Source organism: Vidua chalybeata, chromosome 9, assembly GCF_026979565.1.
Source record: "Vidua chalybeata isolate OUT-0048 chromosome 9, bVidCha1 merged haplotype, whole genome shotgun sequence".
Lineage (NCBI taxonomy): Eukaryota > Metazoa > Chordata > Aves > Passeriformes > Viduidae > Vidua > Vidua chalybeata.
The window spans coordinates 629,377-645,250 of record NC_071538.1 but is presented as its reverse complement, the minus strand read 5'-3'; the positions used below and the strand labels follow the sequence as shown (position 1 = coordinate 645,250).

The following is a 15,874-nucleotide window of genomic DNA, read 5'->3' as shown; positions in this document are numbered from 1 at the left end:
TGCTGGATTTTAGTGAGGTGATTTGTTCAACTGCAAGTTGCAGGTGCACTCCCAGCCCTGCCATGCCTGGGGCAGGAAGTACTTTTCTTCCCAGCCCAAGGATGGCACAGCTCCTTCAGGGGACAGCCAAACAGCTTCCTAGGCAGGGGACAGGACCGGTGAGGGTGCTGGTCATAGCTGCAGACAGCACCCTCTGGAGTGAGCTGGGAGCGTGCTGGAGGAAACACGTAAAATCCAACAGCATCTCCAAAAAAGTGGGGGGTGTGGAAAACACCAATCACTTGGTTTTTAACACGTATAAAGTTTAATAATAATAAAATGGTTATAAAAATAATAAAAATTTAGAGTTAGGACAATTACAAGACAATAAAAAGCAAAGAGTTACGGACGTCTGGATGCTCTTGGGCACTTAAGCCATGTCAAGCATGCCTTGGGAACAAAGGAATCACCTTAAAAGCAAGAGCCTGTTGCATATACAAAACACTTCATGATTATGCATATATTTTATTTAAAACAAGAAATTCGTCTGGTACTTGTTAAAAAGTTTCTGTTAATTCCCAGGCACCTTCGAGTCTCAGTCAGGCTTGAAGAAGTTCGTTTCTGTTGATAAGGAAAACCATAAATTCCTCTTCTCTGGAAAATTTAGGGGTTTCTGTAATTGTTATCTTTGTGCAAAGAATTCCTTGATTATCCCATCTCTTTCTTGAGCTAGTTAAAAAGCATCTTACATAGTATAGTTTCTATTTTAACATTGTGTTATAACCTAAAAATACATTCAACACACTACTTGAGAGAATTAATACAGCCTAACTTTCCAACATTACACATATAATATTCATTGTAACATTTGCGTAAAGCCAATCATAAAATATGCATTTTTCACAGGGGGGAAGCCTGGAGAACAACAACAACAACAACAAAAACACCTCAAACAAAAACCCCAAACCAACAAACCAAAAAGAGAGTTTAATTGGGTCAAAGTCCCCCAGCAGGGGCAAGTCCTGCATTCGCAGGAGCGCTGGGATTTGGGAGGGCAGCAGGGCAGGGAAAATGCTGATGATTTGGCAGATCTGTGTAAGCCCAGGAGGAGGTAGCAGAGAGGGAAATGCCCCAGGACCAGTGGGCAAAGCTGTGCTGAAGAGTGATAAAGAGTGCAAGGAGCCTGCAGTAGGGAGAGGAGGGTGGGGATAGCTCTGTGAGCAGAACCTGCACTCCACTGAACGCCACATGCATCTCTCACTGTGGCAAACATACATTCAGGCAGATGTTTGCCAAATGTGCCTTTTTTGGCAACAAACCAATGAACGGTGGGGAATGTAGATGCTTTTCTATCTGGGGTTTGGTACAAATTAGATCAAAATCTTGAAAATCCACCCATGTTGGAAACACCAAGAAATTCCTCTGCAGAAGCATTTTTCTGGGAAAATGGTAAATTGTTTTGGTAGAGTCAAAATGTGGTATTATAATTTCACAATTTATGTCCAAGTCAAAATGAACAATTTACCTTTAACTATTTTTTAACACCTGAAACGTCTAAAAAGGCACTTTTTTTTTTGACATGTCTGCCAAGTATCATCAAACTCAGCATGGCTGTGAATGGGGAGATGTTCCCAGCAGCTGCAGCTGCCTGTATCAGCAGGAGAGCCGTGACCAGGACGGCTGTGGGGGACAAAACTGGGAACAAAGAGGCCATCCATCCATCCATCCATCCATCCATCCATCCATCCATCCATCCATCCATGCAGCCAGCCTGTGCAGGGCTCTGGGCAAGCAGCATTTCCCTGCCCCATCACCAAAGTGGTGTGATTGAGAGGGTAGTTTTATTTTTTTCCTATTCAGACAACAGTTCTGGTACCTTCTGCTTGTGTTTGTTTTTGGGAAAGGGGCCTGAAATGAACTCCAAAGGGGACTGAGGGGGTTTGCAGCAGGAGAGCACAGTTGATGTACTCACCCGCATAAGCAGGAGCTGGTTTCGTCTGACAGTGCATTGTTTATTTTGAGCAGGTTCTAGGAACTGTTTGCAGCTCTTTCCCCATCTCTTGATGGGCCTACACAGTGAATTATCTGTAGTCATTAGCAAGTGGGCTGCTTCCTCCTCAGACACAATTAGTGGGCAGGGTCTGGAAAAATCTTCCTCAATCTCATTTCCTTCACAGGATGCACTTGAGAGCCCGGCGTCTGCCTCGGAAGAGGCGGGGCACAGCCGCTGCCCAGAGCGACCTTCCCTGTTCCTCAGGATAGGAGCATCCTCCCTCCCTCCCTCTGATGGTCCCCAGGGACTGCCTGGGGTGGGCAAGGTGAAACCTTCAGGTCAGTGAGGCTGAGCCAACGGCAGGAACATGCAAAGGCTCGGGGACAAGCTGATTTAGAGTTTATTCTTAGTCAACACAGAGCTTGCCCTGCCTGTAAGCCCCACCCTTAGGTGGTGCACAGAGTCGCAAGTAATTCAGGGAGTCACAAATCGTGTAAACAATGAACAGCAGCTCCCTGTCCCCCGCCTCTGCCGCGAGCAGGGCACCTGGCTGCGGTTCAGCGGCTGCCTGGAGCACAGCCCGCTGCCAGGGAGTGATGCCATCGCCTTGGTGGCTCTGCCACAGCTGCCCTGAAGTCCCGAGCACAGGTGGTTGTGCCCATCGCCTCCTCTTGGCCCACGCTGCCGGGTGGGAAAAGGCCCTGGTGGAGCAGCAGCTCTCTGAGGGGCCAAGTGAGGGGGAGCTTTGGATTTACACTCGGGAAAACTGGAATAAATCAAAGCAATTAAAGTGCAAATGAAGCTTTAAGCAATGCGGCATCCTAATTACCTGGGAAGCGCGTTGTGTATACTTCTGTCTCAGTCCCTTTTTTTACAATAGACAGGATCCAAATTACATAAATAATTTAAATTGATTTGCCAGGTAGAGCTGGGCTTCGGGAAGCGCCTGCTGGCGTTAATGACGATGTTTTGCCAGTGGCTCCACGAGCCCTCCAGGCCGTCTGCAGCTGCTGGCTCCCCGGACTGGGAGATGGGGCTTTGTGGGCAGCTCCTGCATCCCACGGCTCCCGGCTGCTGTGCCGGGAGGGGCTGGCCAGAGGCAGGAGAGGAGGGCACCGTGATGGACGGCCGGAAAGGGCAGAGCTAGCGGTAATTAATCACCGTAACGAGCCACCGGCATCGCAGGCGAAAGCACAGTTCGGTTTTCTTCCAGACTGCCTGGGCTGGTGGTGGAGCAAGGCTGTGACCGCACGTCCTTGGGTAACCACGAGTGCTTTACAGCATCCGGGAGAGCTGGGAAAAAGAGGTGCAAGACCAAGAAATAACTTCTCAGACAGAGCAGAGGCACTAGAGGAAGAGGGCAAGGGCTGGCTGCACCAATGCTGCTCCTTTCCCTCAGTGTCAGAGGAAGCAGGGCAGCGGTGAGAGTGCAAACCCTGCCCTTCAGCCGGGTTTGGATTCACCAGCAGTCTCATCTCATTGCACTCATCCCTGAGTCTCTCCAGGAAATCAGCAGCGCCCTCCATTCCCACTGAGGCCTCTCCCATCCTGCAGGGAAGCTGGGAAAGGGGAGGCTGGGCTGGGAAATGGGGTGTCCCCAAGCACACCCCAGAGAAGGAGAGGGACAGGCTGCTGCTCCCCCTTCCCGTTCCCTGCTGCTGGCCTTCACTGGTGGGGCTGGATGCTGGCCTTGGGCTGTGCCTTGTCAGCTGGTGACACACTGAGCGTCACTGAGGTAATTTGCTCGCTCCAGCGCAATGGAGCCATTTGAGCAGGGCAGAAGTGGAGGAGAATAAGCAATTAGGGATTGAATTTTGTCCCGGTAAGGAGGCCCGTAGTTGCCAAGACTGAAGCATCGCTCCATCACCTGCTTGTGGGAGTCCTGGCACCAAGAGGGATGCCAAAGCTGTTAGATCCCTTCTCCAGGAAGCTGCCAGCCTGGCTCACTGACATCCATAGTGCTCCAAGCTCATTATGTTCAGGTGGGCTGCCTTTTATTTGCAAGAATTCCTGCAGGAAGAAACTTTTGTGAATACTTGTCTAAACCAATATTTGCCTCAGATGTGCTCTTGTGGCTGTCTGACGTGGTTATTGTCTTGTTTACTCAGCAAAGTTCTCAGGCAGTTTCTGAATGTACTGTCTGATGCGGTCATTTAAAAGTCACAAAGTCATGATTCTTTAAAAACTACCTGCTTTTCTCTAACAGTCCTCCAAGGAGAGTTTTATGTGCCCTCTCCCCGACAGGCTAGTCAGGCATCACTCCAGTTGGCAAGCTCTGCTCCATGGATCTGCAAAGAACTCTGTATTTTCCACGAGGGCTGCGAGGGGTGGGGAGAACACCAGCTCTTGGACAATCAGGGGAAGAGCTTGCCCTGCAGCAAGTGCTTGGAAACAATTTGGGAAAGGCAAGAGAGGTGCTCAGCCTGGGTAGTGCATGATTTGACAGGGGAGGAAGCAGCGCCAGAGCCCTGTGACTCCCCTCTGAAAGGTCACCACCGCAAATGTTTGTCAAACCCAGCCCGGGCTGCCGTGAGCCCTTCAGGAGCACACACCGGGGAAGGATCTGCCAACCGAGCGTATTTTTTTTTGCTGAAAACGATCTGTTCAGCACCGGTGGTTAAAGACCTGCTGGCCGCCGCTGTAAACGCTGCGAATTAACACCTTTCGGTGCCCTGGGCGTTCACCAGGAGGCAGGAAAGGGTTTTCTGTCTGGTTTCATGTAGGCATGAGGAGAGAGGTCTGCCTTCCCCCAGCTCCCCAGACCACACCAGGAGCTCACAGGGCACAGGGGCAGGATTTGCAAGCAAGCTGCTTCCAAACCTCACCGTGCTGTGATGCAACCCACTGCCCTTTAAATAACCGCTGTCTTTTGAAGGCATAAATACTTAGAGAGTGAAAGAAAAAAAAAAAAAAAAGCCACCATTCCCTCCTGAAAGACCTAATTTATGTGGAATTATCTCTCCTTGGCTATAAATCCTTTGTAAAACTTGGCACGAGTTTTAAGGCAGTTGCAGCAATGACCGTGTATTTTTATCTGAAACCTCTAGAAAGAATAAACCGGAGCCCCAAAGGGCAGCTCTGAGTTGTTGCAGAGAGCCAAGCTGGTGAGTGGGCCTGCAGGGACTACCTTGCCTGGGAAGCACCATGCAGCAGTTCTCATGAATTCCCACCACATCTTTTTGGTTTCTTTCTGAGCAATTCCTGCTTGAGGAATTATTTTAACATGCCAGTTTTCCTTGCTGGCAGCAGACTCAGAAGAGCATCCCGAGGGTCCTGGCTGAGGCAGTAGCTTTAAGTCCCTTGCTAACGTTTGCTAAGCACCACATCCTTTGGAAACCAGGGCACAGGTACAAGCATCCCTGCTGTCCACCTACTCAGGCACAAGGCAGGGCTGGCTCTGACTCATCTGGCTTCCCACTTTCCCTTCTTTGTTCTTCTTGTCTCCCTGAAGCAGGAGAGAATCTAGCTTTTATTTAAATGAGGCCCTATAAACATAAGCAGCTGCAAAGTAGGGCAGGTTTTTAATGGCTTACACCTCCTCGGGTTTGGCTGCTTCCCTTCAGCCTCTGTGGCTGTGATCATGGTCTATCTCCACGTGAGCAGTTCAAGGACACCTTTTGCGTGCACTGGGGCTTACCTGTTCATTTCTGGGAGTGCATTCCCTGCACAGAAAAGATTAACAAATTACTTAGGCAAGCACAGCGGGACGAGGAGGAGCTGTGTCCACAAGCAGCCGAACCAGTCCAGAGAGTTGCTGGGACGTCATGACACCCTGGGGACAGCTTTGCCCTGTTCCCCATGTGCCAGCCCTGACGTCACCCCTGCTGAGGAGGGACGTGCCCCACACCCTGAGAGCTGCCCAGTAACTGGTAGAATCTCATGGCTGTAGTTATGCAGAACTGTCCAGGCTGGGACCTCTGCAGTAACTTGTGGGTCTGTGTCCCTCTTGGAGCAGGGATACCTGGGGCTGGGAATGCTGAGAGCCTGTGTGTCCCCACCAGGTTTGTGGTTTTGTGTCGGCGGTGCTGGAACAGCAGAAGCACACAGGGCGGGAGTTTGCTGAGGAGCTCTGGGCGGGCAGTGCCCGCGGAAGGGCAGCAGGCTGTGTTTCCCTGCAGGACAGCCCGCGCTGTGCTTGTGCTCAGTGAGAGCTGTTCTGCACGCTCGCACACAGGCCAGTGGTGGGGTGGCGCCTGCTGGGAGCCCAGCTCAGGCTGCGGTGTGCTGGGAGCTGCGGGGGTTGTCACTGCCACCATTCCATGGTGAGCTCACGGAGGGACCCTAACGCTTGCTCTTTGCTGTCTTTTTGCAGGAATGGAGGGATGCGGGTACAGCTGGCAGCGGCAGGACACCAGCACAGCCCTGTGGGGATAGGCGTGTAGGTGAGGACACAGCGGGAGCCCCCCACACCCCAGAGGAACGTGGGATCTCACTGGGAACCGGGAGAGCTCCCCTTCTGCCCCGTCACCCGCCGTGTTTCCAGGGATCTATACCGGGATTTGGGGCTTGGAGCCTGAAGGCGTGCAAGTACCATAGGATTGACAGCGATGGGGGACCCACCACCGAGGAGGGACATTCCTCCAGGAGGCCCTGCACACCCGTGAGCCCTGGCTGCTGGTGGTGGAGGGTGCCTGGGGCTGGGCTGCTCAGCCAGCCCTGGGCTGGGGGCAGAGCCACGGTGCCTGCAGGGCACGGCCACTGAGGGGCGAAGGGCTGGCGTGGGGTCTGCAGGGGCAGCCCCGAGCCCTGGGACGGTGGGGCTGCCAGCCGAGCCACTGCTCCTCCAGGCACCTCTTCCCGGGGTGGCAGCGGGGGACAGAGCGGCACTCGGTCCCTGGGCTGGCCGCGGATGTGCCCCCGCGCAGCGCCGGCGGGACCGCTCCCCTAGTGCCGGCGCCGAGGGACGCAGGGCCGCCCGCCTCGCCATGGTGCTGCCGCCGCCTGACAAGCGCCACGTCTGCCTGACCACCATCGTCATCATGACCAGCATGGCCTTCATGGATGCCTACCTGGTGGAGCAGAACCAGGGGCCCCGCAAGATCGGCGTCTGCATCATCGTGCTGGTGGGGGACATCTGCTTCCTCATCGTGCTGCGCTACGTGGCCGTGTGGGTGGGCGCCGAGGTGAAGACGGCCAAGCGGGGCTATGCCATGATCCTGTGGTTCCTCTACATCTTTGTGCTGGAGATCAAGCTGTATTTCATCTTTCAGAATTACAAAGCAGACAAGAAGAACCTGGAGACAGTGGCCAGGAAAGCTCTGACCCTACTGCTCTCCATCTGCGTGCCGGGGCTCTACCTGGTGCTGGTGGCCTTGGACAGCATGGAGTACATACGGACCTTTCGGAAGAAAGAGGACTTGCGGGGACGCCTCTTCTGGGTGGCCCTCGACCTGCTGGATATCTTGGACATCCAGGCCAACCTGTGGGAGCCACACAGGACCGGCCTGCCCATCTGGGCAGAGGGGCTCATGTTCTTCTACTGCTACATACTCCTCCTGATCCTGCCTTGCGTGTCCCTCAGTGAGATCAGCATGCAAGGGGAGCACATTGCCCCGCAAAAAATGATGCTCTACCCCGTCCTCAGCCTGGTCACCATCAACATCGTCACCATCTTCATCCGGGCCATCAACATGATCTTGTTCCAGGACAGCAGGGTCTCCACCATCTTTATCGGCAAGAACATCATCGCGATCGCCACCAAGGCGTGCACCTTCCTGGAGTACAAGCGGCAGGTGAAGGAGTTCCCGCAGAACGCCATCGCCCTGGAGCTCCAGCAGAACTCCCTCTCGCACAACCAGACCATCCACAGCGCACAGGGCATCCCCCACGAGCCGTCGCCCACCAGCGAGATCCTGGACACATGAGGGGTCCCCCAGCCCGGTGTTGGTTCAGATGGCCCCGTGCCGAGCGGAAGAGGGATGATGCTGCTTTCCTGCTGCCCGGCGCGAGCACGACAGACAAATCCCGGCAGCGAGGGCTCTTCTAGGCACAAAACCACCAACGGCATTCTAATTGAGCTATGGGGTGTCCTCTAGACGTCTTCATCTCAGGTATAACCCTAGGAGTCCTCCAGACAAACCAAATGGACTTGCAAAGGACCTGAACCAGCTGACCCTCTCTCCCCCTCCTGCCACCGTCTCCCCTCCCGAGCAAAGACTGCTAAGGTTGCAATGTCCCTTTTTACTCCCCGAGCACCTCACCTTTACTCCAAGCCTGGATCGAAGGTTTTGTTACTGGAGACCTTTTTACGGAGCGGGGACGCGGGCATAGGGGTGCAGACTGCGGGGGAGGGCGGGGGGTTTGAAGCAGTAAACCCTGTGATCGTAGATGTCTCTTATCTTCAATGGTTGTGTTTACAGGTTCCTATTTATATCGGCTCCAGGGGCTCTCAGGCTGCCCTGTGGGCCAGTGTCCTCGAGGTGGACAAGAGCAGGGAGCCCTGCAGTGGGGAGGGGGCTGGGGCCAGCGTGACTGCCCTGGCCCAGGCTGAGGAGGACTGAGCCTCCACCAGCACCCTGCACCAACTCTGCCTGGAGCAGTATCTGATGAGCTAAAGCTAACCTAATGCTGGTGTTTTATGTATTTCATTCACTCCAAACGACTCAGCACAATATTTCTATTTTTAGAAGGGCCCCTCTCTCTCTCCCTCTCTCTCTCTCTCCCCCCCTGCCATCGAGAGCCTCTCTGCCTGCAGCAGCCCGAGCAGCCTCCCCAGCCCCCAGCACTGCTGCTGGCAGGCAGGGGCACCCAGGAGGGGTTAGGAACGAGGATGCCAATGATGCATTTCACTCTGGCATCAAGCATTTATAAAGAGGGCTGCTTTCCACAGCTACTATATTTTTAAAATAAATATTAAAAAAGAAAAAAAAAAAAACAAAAAAAACCAAACCCCAAACAAAAAAAACCCACCAAACCCCAAAAAAGAGCCGGGAAGAATGTGCTGCCCCAGGCAGGTGGCTTGCGGATGAGCAGGGCTGGGGTCTCCTGTGCAGCCGTGGGTGGTGCTGAAGGGCTCAGCCACGGGCAGCAGGGTGGGAGGCGAGGGCCAGCCGGACAATAAAAGCCCCATGAGAGCAATGGCTTCTGGTGGTCTCTTTTCTGCCAGCGTGGGGAGGGTGGGGCTCAGCTCTCGTGCAGCCCAAATCACTTGTCTCTGCTTCTGTCCGCCTCCCCTGGACTCCCCAGTGCCATCCCGAGGTTCTGTGCCCTGCGCTCACTGAGCAGTGGGCCCAGAAAGGAAATAAATCATTTTTGCAGTGCTGCCCCACGGCTGGGTGCGTCTCATCTGCCTGACCCTGGGGGGAGGCACAAGGAGGCAAGCAGAAAAACCTGCATCTCAAACATGCTGAAATGGGGTATTTTTGCTTTTTCTAAACAAAATGTTGCATTTTGAGGAGATGGAATAAAATGCCTGGTGCTATTTACATTTCTCTCCCATATTTTCCCCTGGCTCTGCTTACCAAATTTGACCTAAATCCACAAATCATTTCAGTTTCCATCTTCTCAGCCCATCACAATCTGTCCAAAACACTTCAACCATCCCCGATCCAGACATCCAATTTTAGGACAAAGCAATCGCAGTCTTGCTTGGCCACCCTGTCACCCAGGGATAACTCTAATGTTAATTAAATCCACTGAGAAATATAACAATAGCTTTGCCAGCAAAAGTGAGTTTGCAACAGATTTAGCCAATTGGAAAAGTTTCTTTTCCCTTTCCCTCGGGAAACGTGAGAGGAAGTGGGCAGGTGATTTAAAAGGTATTAGCAGAAATTAATTAAATTGCTAAATTATTCTGGAATACCTGTGGAATTACATATTACATCTCTGCTGGATCCTTTAAAATACATGTGATTAGCATCAGTGCAATTAACTCCCAAGTATCTAATAACATTCTGCTGCTCTTTTAGGTAATTAATTTATGAGCCTTTGTTTTATAGTTCTTCCCCAGAGCTGAGCAGAGGAAAATCTTCAGGGAAACCTCTGGCATGGTGCTGTGAACCCTGGAGGCTGGGACGTGCCAGCTGAGGCAGCGCCCGGCATCAGACTGAACCCTGATGCAGAGATCTTTTATCCTGAGGATAAAATCGGTGATCTGGTGGGTTACTCTGATGGGTTGGGTGCATTTTTGTTCTGTTTCACCCCGATAGCTAGCCCTGCGTCCTTGCCTTATACTGGAATGCATTAATATTCCCTTGAGCCTGAGCTATTGCTAAGGTTGTTTGGGGTGTCTGGCTGTGCTCCCTGAAGGCAGCCTGAATGGGAAGGGAATATTGCTTTATCCACCTGGTCCCATAACTTCTAAGAAGGTTTAGGAGTCCCCACAAGCTTTTCGTGAGGTTGCAAGACCCTGCTTTCTACTGCTGACGTGAGGTTTTTGTCTGTGGAGTGGGGTGTCCCTGTGTGGAAGGGCTGCATTAGGAGGTGGAGCAGGAGCAGAGGTCCTGGAGGTGGTGCTCACCTGGGATGCACCACATCATTCCCAAAAAGCCACAGGTGCTCGAAGCCCGCTCTGGTGAAGGGAGAGGGAAGAGGCTTTTCTCGTCTTCTGCTGCTCATCATCGTGTTCTGCCTCAGCAACGCAGCCCTTTCTCTTCAAAGCCACCTTGAAGCAGGAATGACGAGCTGGCCTCTCCTCAGCAGCTGCCAGAGGAAGGCTGGGCATCAGGGAGGGGTGAGCTGGCTGGGAAAGGCAGAGAGCCAGAGCAGCCAGCAGAGCCCCTGGGGCATGGTGGCAGCACAGCAATGGCAGCACTGCAGCTGCTCTGCCCACTGCCTGCTGGGGGTGATGCCTCTTCCCCAGTATCCAGCCCTGCCAGCACAGACAAGACTCTTGGGAGCCATGGAACCAGAAGGAGGGCTGGCACAGCGGCTGGGCAGGGTGGCTGGCTCCCATCCTGGCTGGTTGTTAGGGGAGGATGATATTTTGCTGTGGGCAATGAGAACTAAAGGAAACAATTAAAACTAAATAGGCTGGAACCGAGCAATTTTTCAGCTTTCTGCTGAGAAGGAAAAGAGCTCCTTTGTGAACAGTGAAATCCTCCTGGCAAGCTGTAGAATCCCACCTGATGAAGCAAAAGCTGCACAATTGCAATGCAGAAGGGATCCCTGTGTTCCAGTGGAAAATCCATGGGAGTGTTGTCCCTTGCTGCCATCAGAACCAGGCCACGAGCACAAGGCAGCCGTGCCCTTGGCAGGGGAGGCTGGTGGTGCTTTGGGGACAAGGCTGGTGCTGTCCTACCTATTGCCAGCCCACTGGTCAGTGCTGAGGCTCCTCCTCCCAGGTGACAACCCCTGGAGGAGCCAGGTCCACCCTGTAGCTTGCAGGGCACATCAGAGTCATGGCACCCTCTGGAGATGCAAGACCCGAGCCCCCTGAGCCTTTCTGTCAGGCTGGTCCCAAGGGTCAGCAAACTGGCCGGTCCTGCAGAGGCACAGAGGAGCTGATACTGCCTGCTGGGCAGTGGCAAAGGGCTGGCAAAGTGTCCCAGGCATTGTGGCACTGCAAAACAGGAGCTCCCAAGTGGAGCAAAGCAAGCCGTGCAGGCTGTTAGAGCACATCTAGCCCAGGCAAGCCCACCTGGGTCCTGTCCCGCTGTGCAAAATTTGGGCAAAGTGGCAGCAAGGGGCTTGAACTGCTGCATGCCTGACACCGTCTGTGAAAAGAGCCCAGCCCCAGCTCCTGTGCCCCAACAGCCTCGGGGTACCTGCAGTAGCTCCTCGCTGCCTTGGGCTGAACCACAGGTTTTTACCCAGCTGGAGGTCGCACGCAGCCCATGGCAGCCCAAGCCTCTTGCTGCTGCATTCAGCTGGGGGAGTGCTGAGTGGGGCTCGAGCTTGGAGCTTTTCTTTCCCGAGGTCCTGGCAGCCCTCACATGTCCTGCTTGTCCTCACCTCCTTCTGGCAGGTGAAAATCTCTGATCCTGCAGCCTCTGTGCAAGGCTGGAGGAGGGTTCAGTCACTGAGCTGAAAGCACCCCACGGTTCTGCCGCCAGATTCTCCATGTGAGCATGGCTCTGGTGACTTTGCAGGGCCCAAAAGGGCTTGGAAGGATTTGGGAGAAGCAATCCACCCACCAGGGCCATGCAGCACGAGGATGGACTCTCTGCAGTGCCACCCAGTGCAGCTCCATGCACTGTCCCCTGGAACCATGCATAAATAAGGATTTTTTTTTTTTTTTCCGTTGGATCAGTCTGGGTTAATTTGATGAGCAGAGACAGGCTGAACTTTCATGCCAATAACTGTTTTCTTCCCGCCTGCCCTATATTTGCTTCACTTTTTAAGCTCAGGCCAATGATGCAGTAGAAAACACAGGGCAGGTGTTGAGAGCACCTTGACAGCAATTCCCATCCTCCTAAATTCCTCCTGCCCAGGAACTGTGGCAAAAGTTTGAGTTTCACACCAGTTTAATCCTAACTGAATGCTCTGAATTCTTCAGTTGTGTCTGGGTTTTAGGTCTGGCATCCTTGAAGAACAATATCCATTTAAATTGCTGATTTGGGCTTGCTCATTTAATTTCATCTTAATAAAGATTTTATGTGGTTTTGACATATTCAGTGTCTCGAGTGTATTGACACGGCAGCCTGAAGAAGCATTATGACCATAATGGCTCAAAAAGCATTTAAAAAGACCCTGGCAAGGTTTATTGATTGCCCTTTTTTTACAGCTGCTTGAACACAAAGACCAGTCATAGGGAAGAGCGAATACTGCGTTTTGTTTTTACGGTGAGCTTCCCGATGTTACAAGAGAAGGCATTTGCAAACAAATGTCTGCAAGCTCTTCATCAAGACATGAAGAAGCAGCAGTCATGTTGCTGGAATGTTGTTCGGAGGGCTATTTTAAAGGAAAAATCCTGCAGATAGCAGAAAAGTCACCTCCAAGGAAGGAATGTCAAAGTGTAAATAAATAAGTAAGTGGTGAAGATGCCCAGGTCCTCCCCACTGGTGTATCCCAGAGGAAAAGCCCTCATGCCTCACTGGGGACGTGCTGTAGCATGTTGATGGAAAGGATAAATCATCTGCCAAAATCTGTCCTCAGAGCTGTGGGTTTCCCCATGGGCTCTTCCCGGCTAATGTACCCCAATGTCTGTGTGAAAGCACAAACGCACTGTGGGCATTTTCTGCTGAGTGCAACAAAGATAAAAATTGGTAGAATGATCCATCGGCAAGGTAGGAATGTGCTCGAGATGGGAGAGCAGAATAATTATCTCCTCACGACCAACATTTGCGTACTGAGATGCACCCAAGAGGCCCTGGCACAGCCACCTGCCCAATTGCTGATGGGAGGATTTTTTTAAAGGCAGTTTACTAATTGCGACCCATTTCCTCCAGCCCAGGCAGGGGTGCCTTCTGTTCAACCGAGCCGTGCGCCGAGGAAGAAAACCAACTGCACCAGTGAGCAGCAGCTCTGCCTGCGTGGCCAGCAGATGTGCTGCTGGGTGGTGCCAGGCTGGCTCTGCCCTCTGACCAGCCCAGCGTGCAGGTGCACGAGCCAGAACTTGGCTTCTGGGTAGGGCACAGGGAAGGAGCAAGAAGCTTCCTGGTGTCCCAAGAAGCAAGTGAACAAAACACATCCAGTGGTGACTGGTGCAGACTGAGGTTGAAGGAAGGACCTTCCTTCTCCACCCTTGAAGAGATGTTGCTACGACATCAGATCAATTTCGTGCCATAAAGCCAGCAGACACGAGGTCTGCAGGGTTCTGCAGCCACAAATACATTTTCTAGTGCCTTTCCGTGGCTGTAGGTGAGTGGTGATCCTTGCTCTCCAGGGTTCCCCTGCTTCTTCAAATCTGCCGTGAAATCAGCCCCATCGCTCACGGGGCTGAGGATGCTGAGAACCAGAGCACAACACCTCGAGCATGCCAGACACATCCTCCTGCACCCCAGGTGGGCCAGGCCAGCAGGCAGCTAAAAACCCAGCGTCCCAGCTCCCAGGGCTGCTCACATGAAGCTGGCTCTGCCCAGCAGAATAAGTACCTCAAGCAGAAAAAGGCACTGTTTCCCTTTCCTGTGCTGGTGCCAGGGAGAACTTAGTATTCAAAAACTGTTTTCGGATGTTTCACTTCACAGCTGGTGAATGAACTCTGAGAACTCAATAAACCTCTTTGTGAGGCATTATCTCTGATTAATCTCTCAAATGAGGCTGGCACCTAGAATTGCATAAATCTTTACCTGCACATTGTAGGAAACAGGGGAATGGGCCATCATCAGAAAGTGTGTTGTAATGGGAGAGTCCCAAACAGCAAATAAAGAAGAAAGCCTCATAAATTTTTCCTCTTGATCTCCTCCTGGCAAGAGGACATCAACTTTTGGAGGAGATGCATCCTTGGAGGAAGAGATTTTAGGAGGAGCTAGGGCAGCACAAGGGTCCTTCAGCAGCCTGCAGGTGTTCCGGGGGCACCGCCTTTCCATCGGCCATCTCAGGAAATGTCTGAAAACTTTAAATGGTGCTGCCAGCTCAGGAGCAAACTGCTTCACGAGAACTGCCAGTTGCAGATCCCTGCCTGATCCCAGCTAGCTGCTCTGGACACGATGTGGTTTGTGTCTGGTCCTTCTCCTGGCAGTAAGCTGGACTGGCTGTGCTGGAGCACCGTGAACCTCCAGCATGTGCCATCACACTCCTACCAGTGGGACACAGCCACCAAAGCCACCTCCCTGAGGCAAAACAGCTCTGAAAAATGGTTGGAAAGGAGAGATGATTTAGCAAGTCCTGAACAGCTTGATGTGGAAATAGCATCCAGAGTGTTCTCCCTTGCAGGGGATTTTGAAATTTATTCGGGCGTCCTTTGCTTTGGTGCAACAGATGGTAGGGAGGCACGGTGGCCTGGAATACTAATGCTTCCTCCAGCATCCATGTCCTCAGAGCGACTGGCAGCTCCGTGGTTTTGGTGAGCCTCATGCAGCCTCATCTATCTCGAGGCCTGGCTTTTCCCACATCAGCTAGGAATTAAAATTTGTGGCTCTGTCCACAGTGGCCCCCTCAGGGGTGGGGCATTTTGCATCAGGAAAGCTTCAGGGCAAAGGCTGAGGCTGGGAAGCAGGGATGTGGTTATGGCAGGGATACCACCCACTTTGCTCAAATGGGAAAGTTAGGAAAAAAATAAAAATGCAGTGAAGCAAATCTGTTCTGTGACTGTAACCACCACTATCCTCTGGAAAGGGTATTCAGCCCGGATTTTAAGAGTTGTCTTTTATCGATGCCTAATGTTCCATAACCAGTGTCCAACGAGGAGCAATTAAGCATTTCCTCAGATAAAATGTGTGTCTTCAGGCGATAACCAGGCAAAGGATCTTCTACTACGATGTCAAGATGTGGCTTTGTACCATGGAACTGAATGCATCATAGAAGTCCCTCTGCTGCCCTGCACTGGCTGCTTTCTCCCCGTTCCTGGAATGTTGCAGCGGTTCCCTGCATGCCGGAGCTGGGCAGCATTGCCTGACTCAACTTCCCAGCTCCCAGCTGCTTGGTGAGCAGTGCTGAGCTCAGCCTGCCGTGGTGCCTCAGACAGCTCCACCTGGCAGGCCGTGGGCCCTTGGGGAAGGACACAATTACACGGCTGCACAGTTTAATAACACGAGCCCCAGCAATCACGCAGATAAATTTAATGGCACCCACTCAGAAACCTGCTGCCAATATTTGACGGGGATGCTGAGTAGCACACCAGTCCTTCTCAGACCCAGGGAGGCCTATAAAAGCAGCAGGATGTGGACCAGCATTTCAGCTCCCTCCAGGGCTGTGTAGGGGAGGAGCTGGCATGATGCTGCCATGGACCTTAGCCGTCTCAAGCACGACGCTGTCAGCAGGCCAGGTGTTTTCTGCTGGGATGACAATGCCATCAGTCTGCTGGCTCGTGCCATCCCTGCTTTGGCCTGCTGGGACTTCTGAGCATTGCTTCCCTGGCTGGCT

General features: G+C 52.7%; 1 protein-coding gene across 2 annotated transcripts in view; it reads left to right on the top strand.

Moving 5' to 3' along the window:
* TMEM121 (transmembrane protein 121) overlaps nt 1-8,855 on the top strand; it is a 35,960-nt gene extending 27,105 nt beyond the window's left edge. The window contains exons 2-3 of one of the 2 annotated variants that reach the window (XM_053950970.1): nt 6,285-6,354; nt 6,456-8,855. In XM_053950970.1, the coding sequence (XP_053806945.1) occupies nt 6,898-7,836 (939 nt within the window). In that variant the 5' untranslated portion in view covers nt 6,285-6,354; nt 6,456-6,897 and the 3' untranslated portion in view covers nt 7,837-8,855. Of the gene's footprint in view, nt 1-5,886; nt 5,974-6,284 lie in introns of those variants that run through there. The other variant, XM_053950969.1, reaches the window with a different exon arrangement.
* Nucleotides 8,856-15,874: the final 7,019 nt, after the last annotated feature.